At 30.6% G+C, this 25,516-nt stretch overlaps 1 protein-coding gene across 3 annotated transcripts in view; it reads right to left on the bottom strand.

The window, feature by feature from the left end:
• LOC118202302 (chloride channel protein 2-like) overlaps nucleotides 1–25,516 on the bottom strand; it is a 93,418-nt gene that overhangs the window by 46,153 nt on the left and 21,749 nt on the right. For all 3 annotated transcript variants that reach the window (XR_015042532.1, XM_035374464.2, XM_035374463.2), the window contains exons 6-15: nucleotides 20,501–20,578; nucleotides 17,691–17,769; nucleotides 15,228–15,353; nucleotides 15,041–15,125; nucleotides 14,765–14,866; nucleotides 14,106–14,190; nucleotides 12,986–13,135; nucleotides 12,756–12,825; nucleotides 10,878–10,988; nucleotides 10,039–10,136 (exon numbers count right to left, since the gene is read on the bottom strand). Coding sequence is in view for 2 of the 3 variants with exons in the window: in XM_035374464.2 (XP_035230355.1) it covers nucleotides 10,039–10,136; nucleotides 10,878–10,988; nucleotides 12,756–12,825; nucleotides 12,986–13,135; nucleotides 14,106–14,190; nucleotides 14,765–14,866; nucleotides 15,041–15,125; nucleotides 15,228–15,353; nucleotides 17,691–17,769; nucleotides 20,501–20,578 (984 nt within the window). In the remaining variant the exon portion in view is untranslated. The remainder of the gene's footprint in view (nucleotides 1–10,038; nucleotides 10,137–10,877; nucleotides 10,989–12,755; nucleotides 12,826–12,985; nucleotides 13,136–14,105; nucleotides 14,191–14,764; nucleotides 14,867–15,040; nucleotides 15,126–15,227; nucleotides 15,354–17,690; nucleotides 17,770–20,500; nucleotides 20,579–25,516) is intronic.

Raw genomic sequence — 25,516 nt, forward strand, 5'->3', positions numbered from 1 at the left:
TTTGGATATTAAGGGCACCTTCGACTATGCGTGGTAGCCTTGTATTCTCAATCTGCTAAAAAAAGTAGAACTTCCAATGAATATTTTTTCACTTGCTGCTGATTTTTTAAATGATCGGGTGGCCAAATTGCAATTAGGCTCGGCTTCTGCAATCCGTCACCTTGAAAGGTGTTGCCCTCAAGGTTTTGTTTCAGGACCTACGTTTTGGAATATTATTATTAATGATCTCCTATTAAAACTGGAAAATCTTGCTTGTTGTGATACTATAGCCTTTGCAGATGATGTTTTGTTTTGCTTCCAGAGTAGGGACCTTTCTGCTACTTTTTTACAGGCACAAGAGACTTTAAATTTCGCCTCCAACTGGTCAAAAGGTTTTAAATTAGATTTTAATTCTGATAAAACCAGGGTTATGATTATTGAAAAGCGAAACATCTGTTATGATGCATTTCTGTTATCTCTCGATGGCACCCCTTTGACTGTGGTAAAGCAAATGAAATACCTTGGGATTTTTCTTGACTGTAAATTTTCTTGGAAACAATACTTAACTTATGTATCAGAGAAATGTGATAGATTACAGCGTGGATTAAGTTGTATTGCACGTAACACATATGGTATTAATTACAACGTTCATTCGCTCATCTATAAACAAGGAATTGCACCCTTCATTATGTATGGCTTTAGGTATATCGCTCAAGAAGAAGATAAATTATAGATATTTACGACGCGTTCAAAGACGGATACTTCTGCGGGTCATATGTGGATATCATACCGTAAGCTATGACTCTGTTTATGCAATTTCTGGCTTTCCTCCAATTGACATTGCCATTCTTCATTCTATTGCTCATAAGGAAAATATTTCTGCTTCTACTGTCTCTCAGCTTGGCTGTATTTTACCTCTATCTGATCTCCCTCATCCTTCAGAAAGAAATGCTATTAATTTTATTCAGTTTAGCAATAAAATTGTGGGTGATTCGCCTGTAACTTGCTATACTGATGGCAGCAAAATTGATGGCAAGGTTGGTCTCCCATTTGTTGTCTTCAAAAATGGTCTTGAATTTGAGCACTTTCAATTTAGAATCAGAGATGAATGTACCGTTTTCATAGCTGAACTTTTGTGCATAAACTTCGCCATCAAATGGGTCTCTAAACAAAATAGTGCTGTTTCAGACTATCTCATTTGTACTGATTCCCTTTCATCCTTGGAGATCTTAAAATGTATTTCTTCTTCTAATAATATCATTATCGAGATTCAAAAAGAATTGAAGAATCTAAAGGATAAAAATATTTCGGTTTCATTTTCATTTGTCCGTGGTCATACAGGTGTTGTTGGGAACGAACGAGCCGATTTCCTTGCTAAGACTGCGACTAAGCGGGAAATTGACACTTTTGTCAATATCCCTAATTCCTTCTATAAGAAGGTCATGTATGAAAGCATTGTGGCATGTATGAAAGCAATTATCGAACGATAATTCGCTTTATTCCGTTGGATAGTTTTGATGGTCGGCCAGGTCTTCTTTCATTATGAATCATATGATTCTTTTTATATCCGTTAATGATATTGAAAACTGTTGAATGACTCAAGTTAACTGTTTCAGCAGTTTTTCTTATAGATTTTCCACGTTCAATATACAAATTAATAACTTATTTTTGAACTTCAGGCAAAGTTTCTTTTCGTTTAGCATTCATGGCTGCACAGAGCTAAAAAATGCAAAAATTCCAAAACAAGCTGGACAGAAATACTGCAGATGATTTTATAAATTATTGCCAATTGCTTTTGAGTAAAAATAAAAACCCAAAAAATATTTTTATTGTAGTACGTAGTAGTATCTAATGGTGTCCCATCACTTATGTGAGCCATTTTTTGTTCCATTCTAAACAATTGTATTTTTATTAAATTAATATTTTAATATTTTGAGAAAATGTATGTTATGTAATAATTGTTACTAAATTTAAGTATGAAACACACCCACAAAAAATTTTTACATGTTTTTGTAATTTATTTTACTACAGTTTTCTTTTGTAAAGCACAAGTGTCCCATCACTTTTGTGAGATACTGTATCAAGTGGAAATACATTCCAGTCTGTTTTTGACAAATTTGTACCATTTTATTTTGAAGAAAACAAGAGCTTGTACAAGTAGAATAAAATAAGGCAAAATGAAATCATAAACAAAATGAAGGAATTTTTATTTATTTATTATTTTATGGTTATTTTGTAGAAACAGTTAACTATGTAAACCTGCAAGTATATTTTTCAGAATTAAGAATTTAGCATGAGCATTTTCTCAAACAGAGTTATTTAAATAACTAAGTTATTATAAAGCATACTAAATTATAATACTATAATTTCACAGAATGATGTATCAAGGGGAAATACACCCAGTCTTTTTATATGATTCATTAGTCTCACTCCTGCCCCCAAAATAAGAATTTTTTTTAGAATTTAACATGAGCATTTTTTTCAATCAGAGTTATTAAAAAAAATTCGCATTAGGATTCACAATTTTAGAATGCTATTTAAAAATTTTTGCATGGGTAGTACATTTTTTTGGGCGGAAGGGGATAAAGGCCATTGCTAAGATTTTCAAAAAGACATCATCTGAAGTACGTGAAATCAAAATAAATCACGTAAACCACCAGTCCCATAAATAAATAAATCAAAATCATGCAAAAAAAGTTATTAAAAACACAATTAGACATGAAACCTTCTTGAGTTCCAAGGTTTCAATGAAAGAACTCCTCCCCCTCGAAGAATCAAAAGAAAAACAGTATGAAATCATTATAAGGAATTGCTTTAAACAGATATAGATCACATTTTTAATTACACTGCAGATATCTCAAGTAAGGCATATGTTTAAAATGCTTCATATTTTTTGCTTTAGCATTCTATCGATTCAAAAGCAATTTAAATCTATTTCCCGCTTTATAAGTTCTAACTAAAAATTTATTATTGATTGAATAAGAAGGCCATATTATAAGTTTCCAATCTGCATTCAAAATTTAAAAATATTATGCCAACTCATTATTTATGAAGACAGTGAAATTGAATATTTAAGCTTACGAACTTTGAAAACTGAAGATTTATGACTTATAAACACAACAATGATTTAATTTAGTTGCCAACATATCTAAAGCAAATTTCATTATCTTTTTGTCTTGCAGATAACAACAGATGAAATTCTAGATAAATAAATAATATTTATGAGTAATACATGTATAAAATACTCAAAATAAGTTAATAAAAGAAAATGAAAGGCTCAGATTTTAATGACACCCCAAAAGGTTTGTTAAGGTTTTCCTAAGCTCTTGCTGAACTTGCAGTCTACCAGCCGGCTGATGCACTCACTCCTGCTAACCCATTTCTTTTTATCTTTTTAGCTTTATTATTAAGCATAATTTTCTTTGCACTTATGCCATACATAATTCAACAGCAAAATTACAAAAATTTTAAAAGCAGCACGGACTTAGATTTCCTGATAAAGTGTTAAGTGCTGGCATATAATTTTCTATTTTTTTCAGTCTTTTCTGTTGCCTCAAAATAAACCCTTCCAGCCAATAAAAGAGAACTACGTGGAAAAATGGACTTTCTTTTGCAGAAATGGCAAAACGTCAATTGGAACATGAAAACTTTAAATCGACTGAAAAAGTCCCCCAATCGCCTTTTGCTACACAAAAAGAAAATGATAAGGATGATAATGTTATTCATAACACCCAATATAAAACTAAAAATAATAACAACTTTAACACTAAAGGAAATTCTGCCAAGAAAAATGTTATGCCAAACATGACTGATAAAAGTCAAGGTCTCAGATTTTCTAAGTTTTGTTAAAAATGTCTCTGAGTTAAATGAGATATTCGGTATGGATAAAATTTCTACCATGAATAATGTATTAAAAAATATATGCCCAAACTTAGGACATTTTCAGATCCAGTACATAAAATGATCATGTTCTTTGAGATCATCAAAAAAATTTCCAGTAATGTATCAGAGTAATTGTACTCACTCACTTATTATTGTCACGTGAAGTTTTCAAAATTCTACAATTTAATAATATGATTCAAAATTTAAATCTCCTTTGAATTTAATTTTACAATAGTTATTTAGACTTGTGCTTCACCTTACACACATCTTGCATACACCATTTTCAATTTTAATGTATTTTATCTATTTTTACCAATCTAAAATTAATACCATGAATTTCATTGTTACAATAGATGTTTAGACCTCCTATTATTTCACTCCTTGATCCCTTTACTTGCACTTATTACTAATTTTAATTCCTACTTTTAAGTTAACGAAACGTGTCACCCAAGGTTCTTTAATATACTAAAGGTTAGGCCAGGAATGGAAAAAGCATGCCATTCGTTGCTGGTAGTGACGTCACCTGAGTGACAAGATACATCGGTCGACATGTCTGCTGCATGATTTCAGTAATGGAAAAAATGTAAACTAAAGCAAAATGATCATTTTATATGTAGTATGTATAATAACATATTGGAAATACCAGGTATATACTTTCCTATTAAGTATTTTGTCAAAGCAAATGTTTATTTTATATTCAGAATTCGTATGAATGCTAAAATAATTGTAAACAACCTTTTCTTAAAGGAAAGCATTAGAATATGAAAAATGATATTTCAGTTAATGAAACTAAATATTGTAAAACGTGGTATTTTAAAACATTTTTACGTAGTTATTGCCTGTACTTAATAAATCTTGTTGAATAGAATACATGAAGGCAGAACTGCCAAAACCATGGTAATAACATAATTAAAAAGTATTTTCCCATATGTTTTCATTGCTCATGCATCTTTTTCTTTGATACAAATTAATTTTGATACTCTGTGAGTAATATACACTAAAGTGACAAAAGTCATGGGATACCTCCTAATATTTTGTCGGTCCTCCTTTTACCTGGTGAAGTGCAGCAACTCGGCGTGGCACGGACTCAGCAAGTCGTTGAAAGTCCCCTGCAGGAATATTGAGCCATGCTACCTCTATAGACATCCATAATTGTGAAAGTGTTGACAGTGCAGGGTTTTGGGCACGAACTGACCTCTCGATGATGTCCCATAAATGTTCGATGGGATTCATGTCGGGCGATCTAGGTGGCCAGATCATTCGCTGGAATTGTCCAGAATGTTCTTCTAACCAATCGCGAACAATTGTGGCCCGGTGACATGGCGCATTGTCATCCATAAAAATCCCATCGTTGTTTGAGTACGTGAAGTCCATGAATGGCTGTAAGTGATCTTCAAGTAGCTGAAGGTATCCATTTCCAGTCAATGATCGGTTCAGTTGCACCAGAGGACCGAGTCCATGCCATATAAAAACAGCCCAGACCATTATGGAACCACCACCAGCTTGAACAGTGCCTTGTTGACAACGTGGGTCCATGGCTTCGTGGGGTCTGCGCCACACTTGAACCCTACCATCAGCTTTTACCAACTGAAATAGTGACTCATCTGACCAAGCCACGGTTTTTCATTCGTTTAGGGACCAACCGATATGCTCACGAGCCCATGAGAGTCGCTGCAGGCGATGTCGTGCTGTCAGTAAAGGCACTCGAGTCGGTCTTCTGCTGGCATAGCCCAAGGAAGACAAATTTCGCCGCACTGTCCTATCGGACACGTTTCTCGTACGTCCCACATTGATTTCTGCAGTTATTTGACGCAGTGTTGCTTGTCTGTGAACATTGACAACTCTATGCAGATGTTGCTGGTCTCGGTCGTTAAGTGCAGGTGATCGGCCACTGCGCTGTCCATGGTAGGATGTTATGCCTGAAATTAGATACTCTCGGTACACTCTTGACACTGTGGATCTCGGAATGTTGAATTCCCTAACGATATCCGAAATGGAATGACCCATGCATCTAGCTCCATCTACCATTCAGCATTCAAAGTCTGTTAATTCTCGTCGTGCGGCCATAATCACATCAAAGCCTCTTCACATGAATAACTTGAACACAAATGAAAGCCCTGCCAAAGCACTTCGCATTTATACATTTTCTATGTGATACTACTGCCATCTGTATATTTGAATATTGCTATCCTATGACTTTTGTCACTTCAGTGTATGATCGTGATTTTCAGTTTAAATTACATATCTCAAGTAAAAAAATATATAAAATGATTTGAATCACCAAATTCATACTTAATTAATATAAAATTCTACAAATTTCTTTACCACGTCAGTATACTTTTTAAATAGACTTATCACATTCTTAAGGTGAAAAGTCACTTATATTGATTCAGTTCAGATGTCAGCAGAAGTACATATATTTTCAGTATTATCTAAAAATACTCTTTCCCTAATTCTTAATTTCAATTAAGCCTGTGTTTTAATAACGACTGTATTTATATCACCTTGTTTCTTAAAATGCTTTTGTTATACTTGAAATAGTGTTCAGTATTTAAATATTTTTCTTTCTGTTATAATTAAAAACAAATTATATGGAATCAAAATTAAAAACATATGCAGCAGTTAAATAACACTAAATAGAATATCTTACTCTTTCGCTATTTGAATTCCATCACAATACACATATTTGTTTTCCTTCAGGGTCAAGCATGGAAAAATTCACTTAGTAATGTTAATTAAATTACATCAGACATATGATTCAGTTAAATAACACTGATGGGAATATGTCACTCACTGATTTGTTATTTGCATGGTAGTGTGGTCGAGAAACTGTTCTTTCCTCGGGGGGGGGTGAAGCATATATCAGTTTACTTTGCACACAATGCTTAACCCCCAAAATACTGCTTCAATATATAGAATTACTTTTGGGATGTAAAGAAAGTAACCAAAACACAACACATAGGCATGTGACTGAAGATGTATAAGCATATATAATGTATTGAGGAGTTATTTTCACACGATGATGATATAAGATGTAAAGTGGGAACAGCATTGGCTTTCAGCACCCTTTTAGAAGTTGAACCAAGCAATTTTGCATTTAAATCCCATATGTAGTCATTACGTGTAAAATGAAGAGCACATATTCTTGCATTTTCAATGTTAGAATTATCTGCTTTTTTGCAGCGAACAATCCATAACTTAACGAAGGAACTTTCTGGATCACTTGGAAAACGATGGTATGTGATACCCTGACTTCTAGTTTTCCTTCTAAATTCTGACATAACAATACAGCAAAATTTGCAATTTCTGACCAGGTATAATAGTCAATAAACAACACAAATCAAATGAAACTGTTGATGCAATGAGTGTAAACAAACGCCAAGAACTAACGACTGTCACTCACATGATGTCATGCGTATGCGGCATAATTTTCTCCCGCACTATGCATCGCTCTTGGGCCACCCCTGGTGTCGCCATCTAGGTACCACTAGAAAAGTTGTTTAAACTTTACCAATCTCACTTACACTTATGTGTCGCCATCTAGGATCCACTTGTAAAACTATCCCAATATCATCATCCTCATTGAAACTTAGAATTCTACCTTAGCTCCTCCCACCAACCAATGCCCGACTTGCTAGAATTTGTATTTGCTTTCTAGGCTCATCATTGGTTACACAAAGTTTGGACCAGTTAGCTGCACCTCCCATCGACCAGCCTTCCTGAGATTTAGACTTCTGATGATTAGCAGCATCCATGACTTTTCCATCTATGCCTATAACTGATGAACAGTAGCAGATATGCCATTACTTCACTGATATTGTTACCGGAGTAATTTGAAATGCGACTTATTCACATACCTCCTGAGAAATTCATTCTCATTCATGAACTTTTTCATGTTATGCTACCAAAAGTTATTTGAGCGCTACGATGTTATATACAGAATGTGGCAATCACCCAGGAACCTGAATCAAGTGATGAATTGCACCCAAGTCTTCAGTCTTTTCTCGGTTCATCATATTAATGTACAGTTCTCTCAGTAAGATGGCTTGCAAAACTTTCTGTTTGTTTTTTTATTATTAACATTTTGTGCGTTAAATTTATTAATTAATTAAATATCATGTTCTTTGCACTTACGCCACATAAAATTCAGCTGGCAAAATCACAAAATATTTAAAACAGGATTTTTGGTTTACAGTTTTGTGCGCTGGAGATAACAACACATTAATCTGTACACTGTTACCACTGCTCGCTTTCAAATCATTGAATTTGTAATAAAAATTCATTATAGTTTTACAAAATATGAAATTCAAAATTTGGGCTTCCAGATGCAAATGTTTGGGTGGAGGACTACATTATTCAAAATTTGATGCCCTATGTACCACTGTTTTTTTTTTTTTTTTTTTTTTTTTTTTTTTTTCAGTGCAAGAAATGTATATATATATATTCATGCAGATTCTTTATTACTTAATTTCTTTAAAGGTAATGCAGAAGGATAATATTTCAGGGGAACAATTTGAAAAGTGATATGCCATGAAATCCCATTTCAAGACTAATAAGCCCATCTGGACTAATGCCGTTTTGGTCTAAAAATTATGAAGTTTTAAAATTCCATTAAAATAGTAACCCAATAAATACTGCTTCAGTTATAATAATGGTACAGCTGACATAATCCATATTTTCTGAATTCAGATCTATTTAGAAATAGTTTAATTCACACTCAACCAAATATGAAAAGAAGATACTTCTGATACATACTTTCTCATATCTAAATTAAAAGTAGCATATAATAAATTATTAATCTAACTTTTTCCAAACATTTATAATACTCTGACTTTAAACTGATTTAAAATTCTTTAATAAATAATTTGATGAAATAAGTTTATAAATTTTTTGCATATCAACTTAAAATTTTGTTCTTCCACAAAATCTTGAAATAACACACATCTGGCGCTATTTATTTAAGATAATAATAAAATATTATAGATACAGAAAATACATTGAAACATGCAATTTTTAAAACTTTAGTTAATAGTCACAGAATCTTAAGCCAAAGAAAGTCTATGTAAAGAAGGAAAGGCTCCATAGACGTAATGTAAACCAGTTTGTCTTCTACACCACTAGAAAGAAAAGAGACAATTCGCCAAGGGATTTGGCAACAGAACCTGTTGGCGAGAATTTTCCCCTTTGTGATGTACCTGGTCGAGATTTTCCACCTCCGCCACGTGTACAGGAAATTGAGGAACACGGGTTAAGATGAATCATTCTTTGACTTTTCGCGATAATTTAAACTCGAATTTTCGTGCTTTTTTGCTTTACTAGTTGAAGTTGTATTATCCATATCGCAGTTTGATGTCTGATTTTATATCTGTCAATATGTAGGAAAAAAATGGAGTCACACAGCTTTAAACTCTTGATAAACGTGACCATCGAACCTGTTCGAACTTCGACATCAGCTTCGAGATTTGGCACTTTTTGGGGACAGATATTTCACGCATGCGCAGTTGTGTCCCTTTTCATTTGGAGGGAGCCACTCCTGCTGCTGCAAAGCTTTCCTTCTTAACAATACAGATTCTTTGCTTAAGCATTACAGTCACAGAATCTTAAGCATAGCATTTTGTTACTTCACATAAAAATTTATGAGACTTAAACAACTGTTGCAACACAGTAAAACTTAAGAACCCATGGATTCAGACCATTTTGGTCTTTTGTGGAGATGGTTGCTTTGGAAGACATACTTATTGGTACTTATTGGCGAAGTTCAATGATGATATTAGTTATTTCGTTAGAAATATTTTATCACTGAAGAGGTTATAATGAGAGGATTCACTGTAGTTTGGTGGTTTTAGTTTTTTTATACTACACCTATGCAGTGAATTTCTCATAATGACTAATTTTCACAGATGTCCACTTCAAATAGTGAAAATTCTGAGGAATAAATAAACATAGCCACTGATTATCGCTTCTCTTATGCAACCACCTCCATTAAAGATCAAAATCATCTGCAGCCGTCAATCATTAGCTTATAGAAGTTTCAGTGCATTTAAAATTACAGTAGAATCATGATTAAATATTATAAGAATATAATAATAAATTATAATGGCAGTTTGAAAGCAAAATGTTTATTGTAAACATAGGTATTTCAGATCACAATAACAAATTAAAAAAAAAAACACTCACAATCACAGGAAGAATATGTGACATCTGCCCAGTCAGTTCAAAAACAATAACTGAGGTCGATATTGTATGCGTTACACTTCCTGACAATGCAGCAGCACCTAAAATGGCAGAGCAATCAAGCATTTATTCCAATTAAATTCACATTCAGTTTTTAAATAGCAGGTATATATATTTTCCTTTATTAAACACACATATTTTGTTTAAACAGCTGATTTTTCTACCTAAATTTGAAAGATAAATATTTTATATTTTGCAGAGTGACAACATTTTAAACTCTTAGTTTGTTGCTCAAAGAGCCAATAAGTTTGCACAAAAGATAAAATTAGGGCTTTGAGGTGCACAAGTTCAGATGAAGTACTATATGAATTCAACTTTGATGGCTGTAGATGCCACAGTTTTCCAAAAGTGTGATGAACATATATACATACATACAAAATCTGCATTATTTAATAGCAGAGATGAATATATCATGTTAAGAGATACTGTAAAATGATACAGCACAATGATCTAAAAGTAATTGGGTTAAATGAATTTACTTATAAAAAATAATTTAATATGTTTTATTAAAACAATGAAATTTAAGGTCTTTTTTTACATATATTAATTGCAATACATTGGGATAGGGTGGAAGCTCTCTTGAAAAGGAATGCAAAGGAATATTTACAATCAAAAGTGTATTTCATTTAAAAACAACATTCAGTATAAATTATAAATAATGAAATAAAACAAACAACAAATTTAGAATAGAAGATATCTAATACAGAACCAAAACTTACACATGAGTTTTACAAACCAATAATGCCTTAGCAATAATTCCATAAACTCAAAAAATTATTTACCAACAACTGCATATCCTCCAGGTATAATTCTGTTTACACTACCACCTAAAGTAATCCCATCAGGAAACCAAGAAGCCATACATTCACCAACTAATCTTCCAAATGCAGCACCTATATATATTTTAGAAGAAATATGTAGAAGGGCTTGGTAATCACTATATATTAAAGTAAATTTTTGATTAAACATATTTTTAGTTTTATTTATATTGATATATTCTATAGTTTCCATCAAATGTGTCCTATTTTCAAATGCCAAGACAACAAAATGCTAGGTCAATAGATTATCTGTACTCTTAGTAAAAAGTCATGAAAAAGTACTCAAGACAAAGCAGTATGTGACTAAAGTAATTATGTGGTAATCCATGATGTCACCAAAAAGTATTTATGTAGCAGCTCAGATACGTGTGTAGCACATGTCTGTTTTAGCTAGTGTTATTATGCTGCAGTGCATGATTACCAAGTTTGTGGAATTCTCCGACTGGTTTTTTGAAGAAAAAACAGATTGCTGTGGATATAGGAAAAACAACAGCGTAAAAGGAAATGTTTCTTGAAAAACAGTGTTTTATTGCCAGTATTCCTTACTCCTCTTTCAGCATTATTGATTGATTACTTTTATTATCGAATCCTTCCAGCATCACCATTTTGAAAATGGTTTTCACCTTTAATGCATCAACTTAGCAAAAAATTAGTCATCAAAGAGTTCACAAATGCTCTCAAAAATAACTAACAAGTTCACAACTACAAGAAAGTACCAAATCGATATATGCTGAAGTTTAAACTTAAATATTTTCCTGCTTTTAATGCACAAGTTCTTAAACTTGCTTAATCATCATTATATTTTTAGGCAAACACGAAGAAAAATTTACTGCTGAAGGCAAAGTGTTTTTCAGGAAATATCGTGTTTGATAGCATGTTTCATTTTCCTTTTTTGATGGTGACAAGCACAATTCTATAAATACAGCTTATCTACAGAAGTCTTCTAGAGTTGCCTATAATAAACTATTCTACCACTTTTTTAAGTTACATCAAAAGTTTAGTTTAAGTTACACAAAGTTTGATGTGTGCTCTTACCAGAGTTAAGGTCCACCAGCAGGTTTCCCAAATATTCCATGATGTATGATGATCTTCAATTTATGGTAAGTTGATATGACTTTTTTAAATTTTATTTTATTGTATGTAAATTAGAAATAAATCTATGCTATTTGTTAGAAATTATGAATCCTTAACAGATTTTTTGCTACTGATGTACCTGTTGTAGTCACAGGGAAATTTTTTAATCAAAGTAAAGATCATAAGTCAATGATAATGATAAGTTATAGTCAATGATAAGTAATAAGATCATAAGTCATTTCAATTAATTGCACAACAAAAGGTCATAAAATTTAGAGGAATACTTTCGTCAGCTACAAAGATAAAAGGTAAGGTTAAACTGATAAAAAAATATTTATTAATAAGTCTTATGCAGACTAGCTAGTTTTCATAATATTAAAATTTACTAAACTTTATTAGTAAAATTTATGTTCACTGAGTAGTACTTTTTGTTGTTCTTAATATTAATTCCTAAGTGTACCACGATACTTACACAAGACAGCACTAACAAAATAAACAAATGTACAAAAGCACTACAAATGGGGTAAAAGTGATTTAAAAACAATAAATAAAAAAAATTATAAATAATGAATCTTTGCTCTTTTCTAAGAAATATACGTAGTTGGGGGGAAAGAGTAAAATTATTAATTTCTAACCCAACTGAAATATGATAGAAGGACTTTGTATTCTTTCTCATTTTATATTAAAATTTAAATATGAAGAGGCAAGAATGCAACATAATTTATGAAAATACAAACTTTTTCTATTTTAATACTGAAATATATTTACCCATCTTAAAAACTGGAATAAATAACCCAGAAGGTACAGGAAGTGTAGCTGCCAAAGTAGTGGTTATGAACTATAAGATAGAGAAAAACATATTAAATACCAGATTTAAATATAAAAATAAAATATTTAAAAAACTGTTTATTACTAACTGTTGCTATAAATATCTTTCATGAAAAGTAATTATATAAATTTAAGATAAGGAACAATTTAATATATAAACTATCACTCACTGTTATAATGATGAACACAACTAAATTTACAAATATATTTGTATACTTTGTTGTCCAATGACTGACTATGATGGCTTCATCCACTTCTAGATAATGATTTGACCAGGTAACATTGCTGAATAACTCATTCATTGATTCATGTGTAGTAAGCTAAAACAAAATCCAAAATAAATATGTCACATATTATGTGTTTAACATATGGCTTATTGTGTGACACACCTACACTAATTTTATTAATTAGTTTATAAATACAGCAGACAATGTATAAGAAATTTTGTAACCAGCATATTAAAAATAATGCTTATGATGAATTCATGATTACGCAAAACAAAAACCTTATTTTGTCATACACTTTGAATAAAATTCTATCGATTTCAAAAGCGATCAGATATAGATCCCTGTTTTGAATAAAACTATCAGTTTTGAAAAGAGCGATCAGACACAGGTCTCTTAGAGGACTGTACCTGATCACCCTAAAAATTGATGGTGTTTTATTCAAAATCTTCACTAAAGCAAGTTTGCTTTTTTGCTTAATTTTGAAGTTTTCAATGGAATGTTTCTCTTTCAATCTAAATTCATGAATTAACACAAATTACTTTGCTTCTGATTTTAATTGATATCATAATATACTAACATAAACTTTTTTAAAAATTTTTATTATTATATTTCAATTAAGTAATAAAGAAGTTCATGATCTTTCTCTCACTATTCATATAAGTAGAACCATCATTGTATAAAAAGTATCATAAAACAAATGCTAATTTTTTCAAGTGAAATGCACTAACATTCGAACAAATTCAAATTAATCTGCAAAAAAATAGGACATTACTATAATTTTTCATATTTATTTACATTAAAGACATTTTATTAAAACATTTAACAGTGAATTTATTTTATTTGAATGAAGATCACTAAGAATAATATATTACAGTATTACAATATTTACTTAAAATCTCAATATTAAAATAATTCACATAAAAGGAACAAAAATATAAAATAATAACAATTATAATCAACATATAAAAATTAAATTATTAAAAACTATCTGTCTTTAACTGCAGAAAAAATTTAAAAAAAAAATTAATTAAGGTATATATTTTTTAGTATAAATATCACTCACTTCTGCTGCCATAAACTGCCCTAAGCCTAGAGGGAATGTCATCGTAGATATGATTAATGTGATCAGTGCAGGATAAATGAAGCGACTATGGAAGAAATTATAAAAATACATTACAATACAGTGTACAAACAATAATAAAACTATAAATAACACTCGTCATACCAATTATAATTTTGCAATGAAATAGTTTTAAATCTTATTAAAATATCTGAAGTGATTTCAAGAAGATTAAACAGAGCTTGTTACCCATGTTATTACGTGTTGAAATTTTTTAAAAATTTAATTACAAAAAACTGAGTATTATCAAATTTAGGAAAAACACATGAAGGTTATCTGCCTAAACTCTTTCCCAGCTATGATCAAGGTGCTCCGAGGGAAAGGAATTAATTGCCCTTGTTTTTCCCTATTAACAATTTCTTTAAAGGTGTTTGGCTTGAAATATTTTACGTATGGATTTTCAGTACTTCTATACCACAAAAATTAAATTTTGTAACAAAGAAAGACATCAAAGTAACTTTGTAATAGATTCCTTAAAGAACTATTTTGTTTGATTAAAAATATTCTTATCTAAACTTTTTCCAATATATAAGAATATATTTACACTCAAAATAAAATAAATTAAAAAAATTTAATTTTTAAATCTTAACCTTCATACTTACTTTTTCTGAAGAAAGGCATTCATTCTCTTGTGTTTTCGATTAAAATGAACTATTTGGCGATGAAACCACACAAAGAATGCACCACCCAAACCACAAACTGCACTGAGAAAATAAAAGTAATACAGCTTTGCTACAATAAAATAACAGAATGACAATTACATAATATATATTTTATGATATGATAAACAAAATTTCCATTAATTATGAAACATCTATGATTTTTCCCCCATTAGGAAGCATAGTTATGTAGAAAAAAATGTTATGAGATATACATACCCAATTCCTGCAAATACAATAAGCTCTTGAGGATCAAATGGAAAATCTATATGAAAATTGGTCCTGAAGATGGCAGTCAGTGTTTCTATTTGAAACAGAAATTATAGTAGTTATAAAATCCATCTATTCAAACTGCTGCAGCTTTAAAAAAAAAAAAAAAAAAAAAAAAGATGCATTCACACCATACCTTCATTTTTAAACCACACACCCAACAATCTCCACACCATAGCTCCACAGCATGCTGCAAAAAAGCCCCGCCAATAGTTCCTTACCGCAAAATACACAGATGTAACTTCAATGCTAAATAATACTCCTGCAAAATTAAATTAAGTATTTTAAAGCCAGCATACAAATTTTAAATTAGACATCTTACAGTTTTAAAAGATGATCTCAAAGAAAATTTTCAAAGGGAGATAATTGAAAAATATGTAGTCAATGATTCCTAAAGCATAAACTACAGCAACATATAATAATTCATTAGCTTATTATATTTTGTACTTAATCATACATCAATTTGTACTTAATCATACATAAACTACAGCAACATATAATAATTCATTAGCTTATTATATTTTGTACTTAATCATACTTAATCATTTTGTACTTAATCATAAATAAATGCATATTGTATTATGAGTACACTTATATGTACTCATAATACAATATGCATTTATTTAAATTTCAGGATGATTTATAAGGTACTACTCTATTTTGGGGGTTCGTTGGCAATGGTTAAATTTTTTCACCAAATAAACACCAAACATAAAACATAAGGAATAAAATAAGGAAAAAATCTGAAATATAAATCCTAATCTTGAATTATTAATTTACTGAGAAAGGATAATATTTTAACAACTTCCAACATCAAAGAAAAAATGTTAGTACTTTTATGCATTCATCGCCACATGATCTCAAACAAGTATGATTCGAGGTATTGTCAAGCCGTGCTTCGATATCATTTGTTATACCATTTTGTGCTTCCACACTGATGTTCTACTGTTTGAATTTGGCATCCACTTTCTGGATCAACAAAGTGAAATTTGTGGTTCATGGTGAAATTCCCAAAGCTGGCATCTTGCAGCTCATCTGATTTATATGCTTTCCAAGAATTCATGTAAACAGATGTTCCTTCCATAACATTTTTCTTAATTACAACCAATGAAGTTTTTTCCAATCAATCAGAAACCACAACTAAAAAGCATTCACTGGATTCTCTGCACAATCTTCCAGAAATCTATTGTTGTGGAAGAACCTGGCCAACATTGCTCATTCTCCTAGCGTCTATTTTAACAATCTTGTCATATCTGCTGATTTTCACTGTTGCCAGGCTATTAACTGCTGTGCAAATCTCCCATTGTAACTGTTCCAGTCAACAGTTTTATTATGGTTCACCTTAAGTTGTAATTCGCAAAATTCAACTAATGTCATTTCCTGGCACCAAAAATATTTGAACCTCACAGTTGTGAGAAAAGGGATTTTGGAACATTCAAAGCAATTTTGCTTTCGCAATCCTTTTCTCTCATTGCAAGATCCTTTGCTGTAATTTCATTTTGTTCAAAACTCAATTTTCTTTCAGGAACTTTCGAGCAAAACTGTTTATTTTTGATGATGCCTCTTGTTTGGAAATAAATCAATCACAGATTTTTCATCCATGGGTAATTCCCAAATCATGAAATCTATAGCAAGCGGCAAAACAAAAGGAATGTTTAAATAAATATTTATTTCTTGGAAAAAATTCATGGGTTAAAAGATTGAACTTGTGAATTCATTATGCTAGTTTACTGCAATTAATTAAAATCATTGGCATCAATAATAGTTTGGCAGCTCTTATATGGACATGGAGTAGTACCATTTATAATGCTTGATTCATTTAATTTTAGATTACAAGTTTCTTTTGCCCAAGTGTAAAACCTTCACTCAAATTTGATATAAATTCTGAGGCAAATTATTCACATTAGTTCACAGACAACCATTTCTATGACAACAATCATACCTACAGATTTGCTCAACATTTTGAATCCTTATTGTAATCAGTAATTAAAAAAAAAGCCACAAGACTGATTTATATAACAAAGTAATACCTGCATGTACAAAAAGCTGACTATTCAAATATATCTGTTAACCTATTATAATCATCTATATCTGTTTCTAATAATAGGAAAATCCATCATTCTGTTGGCTAGACAGTTTCAAGAGTTCAACAATCATTTCCCATTTTTCAGTTCTGAGTCAACTAACTAACTAATCAAATTCATTTTCCTTCCATTTCTAAATGTATAATGAAGACAGACCTTACATTTGGCTGAACACTGACATTTAACAATTCTGCACAAATTGAAATTAACATATAGCTTAAAAAAAGGGGGATTAACTGGGAGAAATGCAAAAATATGTAATTAAACTCCATTTAAGTGATAGATAATTTGCTTTTCCTCCCAAAATACAGTATATGTAACTTTCAACAAAATATATTTAATTTTTTTTATAATTACAATCACAATCTCTGTGAGGGTTAATGCTTTCCTTCATAAATACAGCACATTAATTTTAAAAAAAATCCATGAAAGTTGACAAAAATTTACATTTACCCTTGTTTTTAGTATTTGACATGAAATTTAATACTTAACAAAATGAGATTACCAGGTTATACCTCCTATTGGAGCAGCAAAACTGCAGGCAACTCCAACTGCACAAGCTGCAGCTAGCATTTCATTGGCCCGAGATTCATTCTATCATATTAAAAAAAAGAAAAACTCTGTATGCACTTATTGTGAAAATACAGGTGTATATAATACACAGAATAAAAAACTTATAAACTAAAAAAAATAATAATTGCCTTAATAACAATAAATTGTAATGGAGCATAAGGATTTAAGATATTTATATAAAAATAGTGTAACACTGAGGAATGATAACCAAAATAATTTCAAAGTCTGTATTAGCTATTAACACTATATATATATTAGCATGTATATTATTAGCAATATATAATTAGCATGTTTTAAAAGAAAATGCATGTTAAAAACTATTTAAGTTCATTAATTAAATCTTCAGCTAATTCATTTCATAGAATAAGTACAATGCATTTGAAAAATTTAGTTATTTTTAAAACTGTTTGGAAGGTCTTTGGTCTAAAAGGTAGGTCTTTTGTTGCTTTTAGTTGTTTTTAGTTCATAATTTTTTACTATGCAATTTTTTTATCAATTTCTCCACTTTATTCTTTCTTTTCCTAAAACATTTCTGATATATTATTATTACTATTACAAGGCTTAAATTTTTTTCATCCAATAATTAACAAATGAATGTGTTGTTATGATTTATATTCACAAAGGAATAGTGTAACACTAGATATTTCTCTATCAAACACCTAAGCTATTGAAAGTGAATAGGATTGATTAGAAATCTTCACTTTGCAAAGTATAAGGCATGCTGAAGTGTCTCTGAAAATATTTGCATGTATATCAAATTCCTTTTCAATTAATACTAAATTTTGTGCCATGTGTGAAGCATTTAAACAAACATAACAGCATTCTTAAGAGCCAAAAGAATTCATTCTTCAAAAATATCCATATTTGAAATTGCCACTCTTTCAGCCAACCATAATTTAACAAATAAAAAACAGGATGGTGGGTGAAATCACATATGAAAGTTTTCAGAGCTGTAGCTAGAGTTTTCAGCACCCAGGGACAACTGAAGATCTCATGTCCTTCTTGTTTGCCAAGAATGGAAAACATTCCATTCTAAAAATTGGTAGCTTCAGTTCTGCACCTCCTGGATGCAGCACCCAGGTACAGATGTTTCCCCTTGCCCCTCTCTACACTCCTCGAAGTTTTGCTAAGATAAATGAAAACTTAACATTGAATCTACAAAATTTGTTCACATAACATTAAACATATGAACCTACAAAATTTGTTCATGTATCCCCTTCCCCCCAAAAAAAACTCTAAATGCACAGAGAAAAACCACAATTATTATGCTCCTCTTATGTCTACTTTTTACATCACAGCTTTTGATCTACCAATATCCAGAAGCAGTGGGAAAAGGGATACTCAAATACTGATATACCATCTCTATTACTATAATTTGATGAATTAAAATTTCTTTCTGAAGATTATTGTTGAATGTGCAATTTCACTAGTTTGGCCTTCTTAACTGCAATTACAATTTAAAAGGCAACTAGAATGTAGAATGGAAACTTCAAAACTGCAACAATATGCATACTAAACAAAAACTAACACTCAAGAACAAATGCAACCACAAGGGAGAAACAGCATATGTGCTGTCAATCAGTATTTTTCATTTTCTTATCACTTTCAGCGAATCCTTATAAAAATAATTCATACTTTTGTTAAAATCTGTTATCATTGGTCAACATTTAAGAACATCTTAAATCATTTTTTTTGCAGCAGGACAAGCATAGAATTTGTGCTAAAATAGAACCTACAGTTCCTGAATTTTGCTGAATTCAAAGGATGCTACAGTTATCATGCTAAATATGCACAGTAAGCATACTACTATCAAGTCTTCAATATAATATAAAAAGATAACTGTAATATAAAAAGATAACAGGATCCAACAATTTGTCATTATATATACAGTAGAACCTCTATTAACAAAGCCGGGAATCAGTTTAAAGAAAACATTTCGGAAAATGTAGAACATTAGGAAAGTACAACAAAATTGGTAACATTCACAAACTCTCTATCAGTGATTAATCTTTTGGGCTTTTTTATCCTTTAATGGCCTTCCTATTAGAACAGACACTATTTGATAATGAATACATAGTCATATTTCAAAGAACAAAATGGATATGAAAACATCTCTGAAGATGACATTTCAGAATGGATAAATGCAGGAAACAGTGAACCAAGCTCTCAGGCTCTGAATGAGAAAGAAATTATTTGCACCAGGTATCTGGAGAACGAAAATCTTGAATGGATTTTTGTTTAATTTAAGGAAATAACTTTATCAACAAACAAATTTGGAAAAATGTTAATAGCAATAGTGCATCTATTTTTAGACTTAAATAATAATTTCAGAAAACCTTATTAAAAAAACTGCCATGATTTAAATCTGAATCTCTATTAACCAAGTTTTTGATTATTTGAGGTGGTTATGGTTACAATTACCTTGGATAATCGAGGTACCGTTGTACACATATAAAAATCTAAAACAATACAAAAAATTATAAAATGTTAAAGAAATAATATAATTAAGAAAATTATGTATACTTTTGTTGATGACTATTTTTATAATCTATGAACAATTTCTATTTAGTTTAATTCATTTGTTAGGGCATTAATAATAAAAAAAAAAAAAATTGTATGTAAGCAAATGATTGCAACAAACTGAACAAATATTACAAATAACTGAACACACAATGACATTAAAAAAATGACACTAGACATGAAAATGGCTAATATTTTACGAAAAGAAAAGAATTTGCATGATTTAATTTACCTCATGTATTCCTTTGAAAGACGTAACTAGTTTGCTAAGAATTGTTGCTAATATACTAGATATATGTACAAATGGACCCTGAAATTGAAAGAAAACATTATTGTCTAAAACTCTACTAAAAATACAAAGTGCATACAGTTTTGTACAGGAGCAAAGAACAACTTATAAAAGTCGAGTGAATGTCACAGCATAGTAAAAAAATTCAGATTTTGATGACACAGTGAACTATATCACTATAGGAAAACAGTAACTTTCAATAGTACAGAACAAGTATTTCTTGTATCAATTTGTTTATTTAAATAAATTAAAACATTATTTTTGTATATGCACCACAGAAATCAGATCAAATACCTCTAACAGTATCATCAATTTCTACTTCCCTAACAACATAGATCAACTCTGTAATTATACTTTTACTACATTTTTATAATCACATCTAGTTAGGACCTACCTTTTTACAATTTTCATAAAGTTTGCTGAAAAGGTTAAAAAGATTTATTACTTTATTAGACTAAGTGTAATTTCTGCTTGTATTTAGCATTTATATACTTACTTGAACCTCATAACTTGCTTTTTAACACATGAAAATATTATTATATCCAAAATTTCTTATCATAGTTTTCATTGGGATACTTAATAATTTATAGATTTTTATGAAATATTTTAGATTTTGTCATTAACTAGCAGTCATCTTTGTCACATTTAGAGGATAAACACACCTACATTTTAAGAAAATATTAGTACCCTTAATTGAACAATAACAAAACATTGTTTATTTTTTTAACAATATTCTTTTAACATTTACTTCTGTATCACCACAGTGCAACTGATAAATAATCCATTATTTTATTTAATAATTATTCCTTCTTATGTTAATTGATAATTGTTCCTTTTTCAAATTTGTAATAGTCATTAAACACTTTCTTTTAATTTGGTTATCCTTTTTATCCTAAAAAATGAAATTTACTGAAATAAATATTTCTAATATAATTTCAAATTAATTCCTGACACATTATTGTTACATAATGTAACTGATGCACATACTTTCATTACAGCAAAAATATAAGAGCTTGTTACCCAATTACAATAAATTTTAGGAAGAAATATTTTTAACTTTTTTACAAACTCTATTTCTCCCCAAAATTTCCTCATGGTTTCTTTTGATGTTAAATCATTATTTACTAATGTTCCAGTGGAAGGTGCATTCAGATGTCCGAAAACTAGACTTTGTGAATTTTATTTCTCCTGCATCGAAATTGAGGAACTAATTTCACTTACTCACCTCTGTTTGAAACAAACACATTTTGTTTTCCAAAATAAGTATTATAAGCAAACTGAGGGATTAGTCATGGGAAGCCCTCTTAGTCTAATCCTTGCTGTGATATCTACATGCATTATTTTGAATCAAAATTATTTGAAACTTTAAACTTCCAAGTTTTATTCCGCTACATAGACGATACATTTACCCTGTTTGATGGTAATGAAAATGATTTAAATAATGTTCTTTCAATAATGAATTCCACTGATCCTGCCATTCAGTTCACTTTTGAACTTGAGACATCCAATTCTCTTCAGTTCCTCAAAATTTTGGTCACACGTAATATAACTGACTTCAGTACTACTGTTTGTCACACGTAATATATCTGACTTCAGTACTACTGTTTGTCACACGTAATATATCTGATTTCAGTACTACTGTTTACTGTAAACCTTCATTGGCTTTCCTTCCACCACACTTAAAATCATGTCATCCAACGAAACAGAAGTCCTTTTTATCCTAAAAAATGAAATTAGCTTCATTTTATTTCTTTGTTTTCTGTGCACTTCAAGTTTCCTCCTCCAAATTAGCTGTTGATCAAGAACTAAATTATATAAAATCAGTTGCTATTGGCAGGGGCTTTTCACCCAACATTATTAACCGTGCAGTTAAAAAATTCTCACCGAAACACGTCAAAAGGTACAATCCTGTTTTAGGTGATTTTAAGAATTCTGTTGTCATTCCTTTCTTTCCATCTATTAGCTATAAAATTGCACGTATTTTGCAGAAATTTAACTTTCAGGTGGTTTTCTCTCCTATCAATAAAATTCCTAGTTCCATGCTTAAGGACTCCATTTCAGATATGAATTCCTGGGGTATTTACAGGATTCCTTGCCAAAGTAGTTTAATTTACATTGGTCAAACAAAAAGAGCCTTAACATTTTGTGTTAAAGAACATGAGGCATATGTTAGGAAAAAGGAAACACAGAAATCCACTGTTGCTCAGCATTGTTGGAATGAAAATCCCACTTTCCATTTTTCTGCAGCTAAAATTATTCAGCAAACATCCTCCATCAGTGAATTAGATTTTTTAGAAGTGTTTCACATCCAAAAAAACATTTCTATTCTAGTTAATAACCCCCAATTACAATCCATCTTTATCTTCAGCCTTTAAAGAAATTTTGTTTTAGTTTTTCTCGTTTCATCAATAGATGACACCAGTAGCTTAACTTCTGTTCAACTTTTCTTATCTTATCTCTATCCTTATCTTTCTTCACCCTTTATTTGGTTCATTTGCACTTAGCAGTTGACGAAGGTAGTTCAAAAACTAACGAAACTAGTACTGCACAAATTTTTTTTTTTAAATTTACGCTGATTCTTAATATTGGACTTTGTTTTCAATAAGAAGATAAATGCTTGTGGGGGAAATGCTTCAAGGAACAAATAATTTTGCAAAGAGGGTGGGTTGTCTTCAGGTATGCGCAAGAATGTTGTTCCAAGGTTTCAGGAAAAGGAGGACATGTTTTGGGCTGAGAATGCACTTTCGATCTGAATGAATTTGCAGAACTAGAAGTCAGATGTTTTTTCTTTCTGTAATCATTTGAAGCCATGATTTTAACATTGAAGGCCTAAATAAATCGTATTTGCTTTAGTTGAAATGCAGTTGATTTATCATTCTTTTTAGTAGTAAATATGGTTCCAGCCAAACAAAACAAACATAACGCTGGTTTCGAATGTCATTCAGTTTACGAAAGAAAATGGAAATCTTGCTGCTGCACAGATGTTTGGTATTGGTGAAAGCTCCAAATATGAGTGGGAAAAAAATGAAATCACAATAACTCTGTCTCTCTTATATACATATATATAATTAATATGCCAAAGAATAAATGGGCTTTGCATAAAGGAGTAGCAAAATCACTTATCCCAGAAGAAACTGTTGCGAACAAAGTCCTAGAAAATCACCAGAATGAATTAATTGTAACAAGAAACACAGTATGTTTATTTGCCTTAAAGGAAGCAAAAAAGAATGCAAATGAATGGGAATTACTGTCACAAATTGGAAATATGGAGGAAACTCCAGTAATGTTTGATATGATAAAAAATAAAACAATTCACATGAAAGGAACAAAAATGGTTCACATAAAAACAACAGGTCATGAGAAATTTCACCTCACCAAAGTGCTTTCCTGCTTGGAAGTGTGTATCAATAAACCATTCAAAGAAAATTTTAAATGTTTTTAGTGGAACATGGATGTTAGAAGTGAAAAAAACATTTACAAACGGATGCCAAATGTGTGATGTCAGTCTATAAATAGTATGTAAGTGGATAATATAAGCATGGAATGAAATTGTGCCTGGCATAATTGAAAAGTCATTTAAAAATACAGTATATCAAACAATCTAGATGGAACTAAAGATGATTATTTATATATGAATCACAGTAACATGATGTTGAAGATGATAATTATCTAATAATGAAAATGTTTAATTCATAAGGTATGTTAATTTTTTTAAATAAACAGCTTTTAGGCACATGCATTTAGGTACATGTAGAAATCTAATTTTTGTATGGTCACCTTTTCCTTATTTTTAAATGTATCCTTTTTATATCCGCAGTATATCATGTACTTGTAAATTTTTTTTACTAAAAATGTAAGTTATATGCCAGAATATACATTATATCATTCTTAATCTAATACCAATAGCATGGTTTTGAGTCCTCTCATGCCTGCTTCAACCAAGTTACCATATAAGAGGGGTGGCCAAGCTCCTTGAAAGTTTTTCAAAATTTGAAATTTTTCGCGAGACGCAATTAAAGACGTATTTAAAAGGTATGCAAAATAGGTATTAAAATTTTTTTACAGAAATTATATTTATTAAAAACACATAAATAAAAGTACAAAATATGTGTATTGAATTTAAATATTAAACACATTTATTTTATTTCTATTGATAATTCTTTAAAATTTGCTGAATAATTGGTGGTATCACTTCTCAGTAATTCTTTGAGATGCTGGTTAGTTAATACTGTTTGGATTTTGCGAATTTCAAAGTGAAATAAAATGATTCACATAAGTACGTTGTTCCGAATATTGAAATAATTCGACAAGCAGCCTTTTTAAATTCAGGACACTTCGATTCTGGTATAAATTTCCAAAATTCAGTAATCGGCGTCAACTTATATGTTATTTGTAGAGCTTGATATTCTTGCATCTCTATTAATTCTAATTCTCCAGATGCTTTTCTGGGTCATAATTATATTGAAAATGGAAAACTCACCTTGAATTATGTCAATTTCAAATGGATTCAGAAAAAAATCAAGAGATGATTTAAAATATTTCAAGTCTTGAAACCTATGCTTTTTTATATACTCGTTGAGTTTTTTTTTTTTTTTTTTTTTTTGTTTAATATTGGAACAAATTTTTTTAATTCGAGGATAATGACAAAATATTTTATTTCTAATGTCCTTTTGAAAAAGTTGTAATTTAGTTTGAAAACTAAATACAGTCAAAAGTCGTTAATTCGGACACCCATAATCCGGAATGATCTATAATCCGGACCTCAAAGCTAAAAACTTTCTGCGCATGCGCCGCTTTGACGCATGCGCATAGGCGTTTAAGCGTGCGCGTAAGACCTTTACGACCGCGCATTTGCGTGTGCACAAGTGCAGAATACGTTTTCGCAGCGCGTTTAATGTATAACGGACGGTATAAGCTAAAATTATCTAATTGTCTATTTCAGTTAATGTTGATGCATTG

Source organism: Stegodyphus dumicola, chromosome 8 (assembly GCF_044657685.1).
Source record: "Stegodyphus dumicola isolate Sdum_Otavi_A_Nest chromosome 8, ASM4465768v1".
NCBI lineage: Eukaryota > Metazoa > Arthropoda > Arachnida > Araneae > Eresidae > Stegodyphus > Stegodyphus dumicola.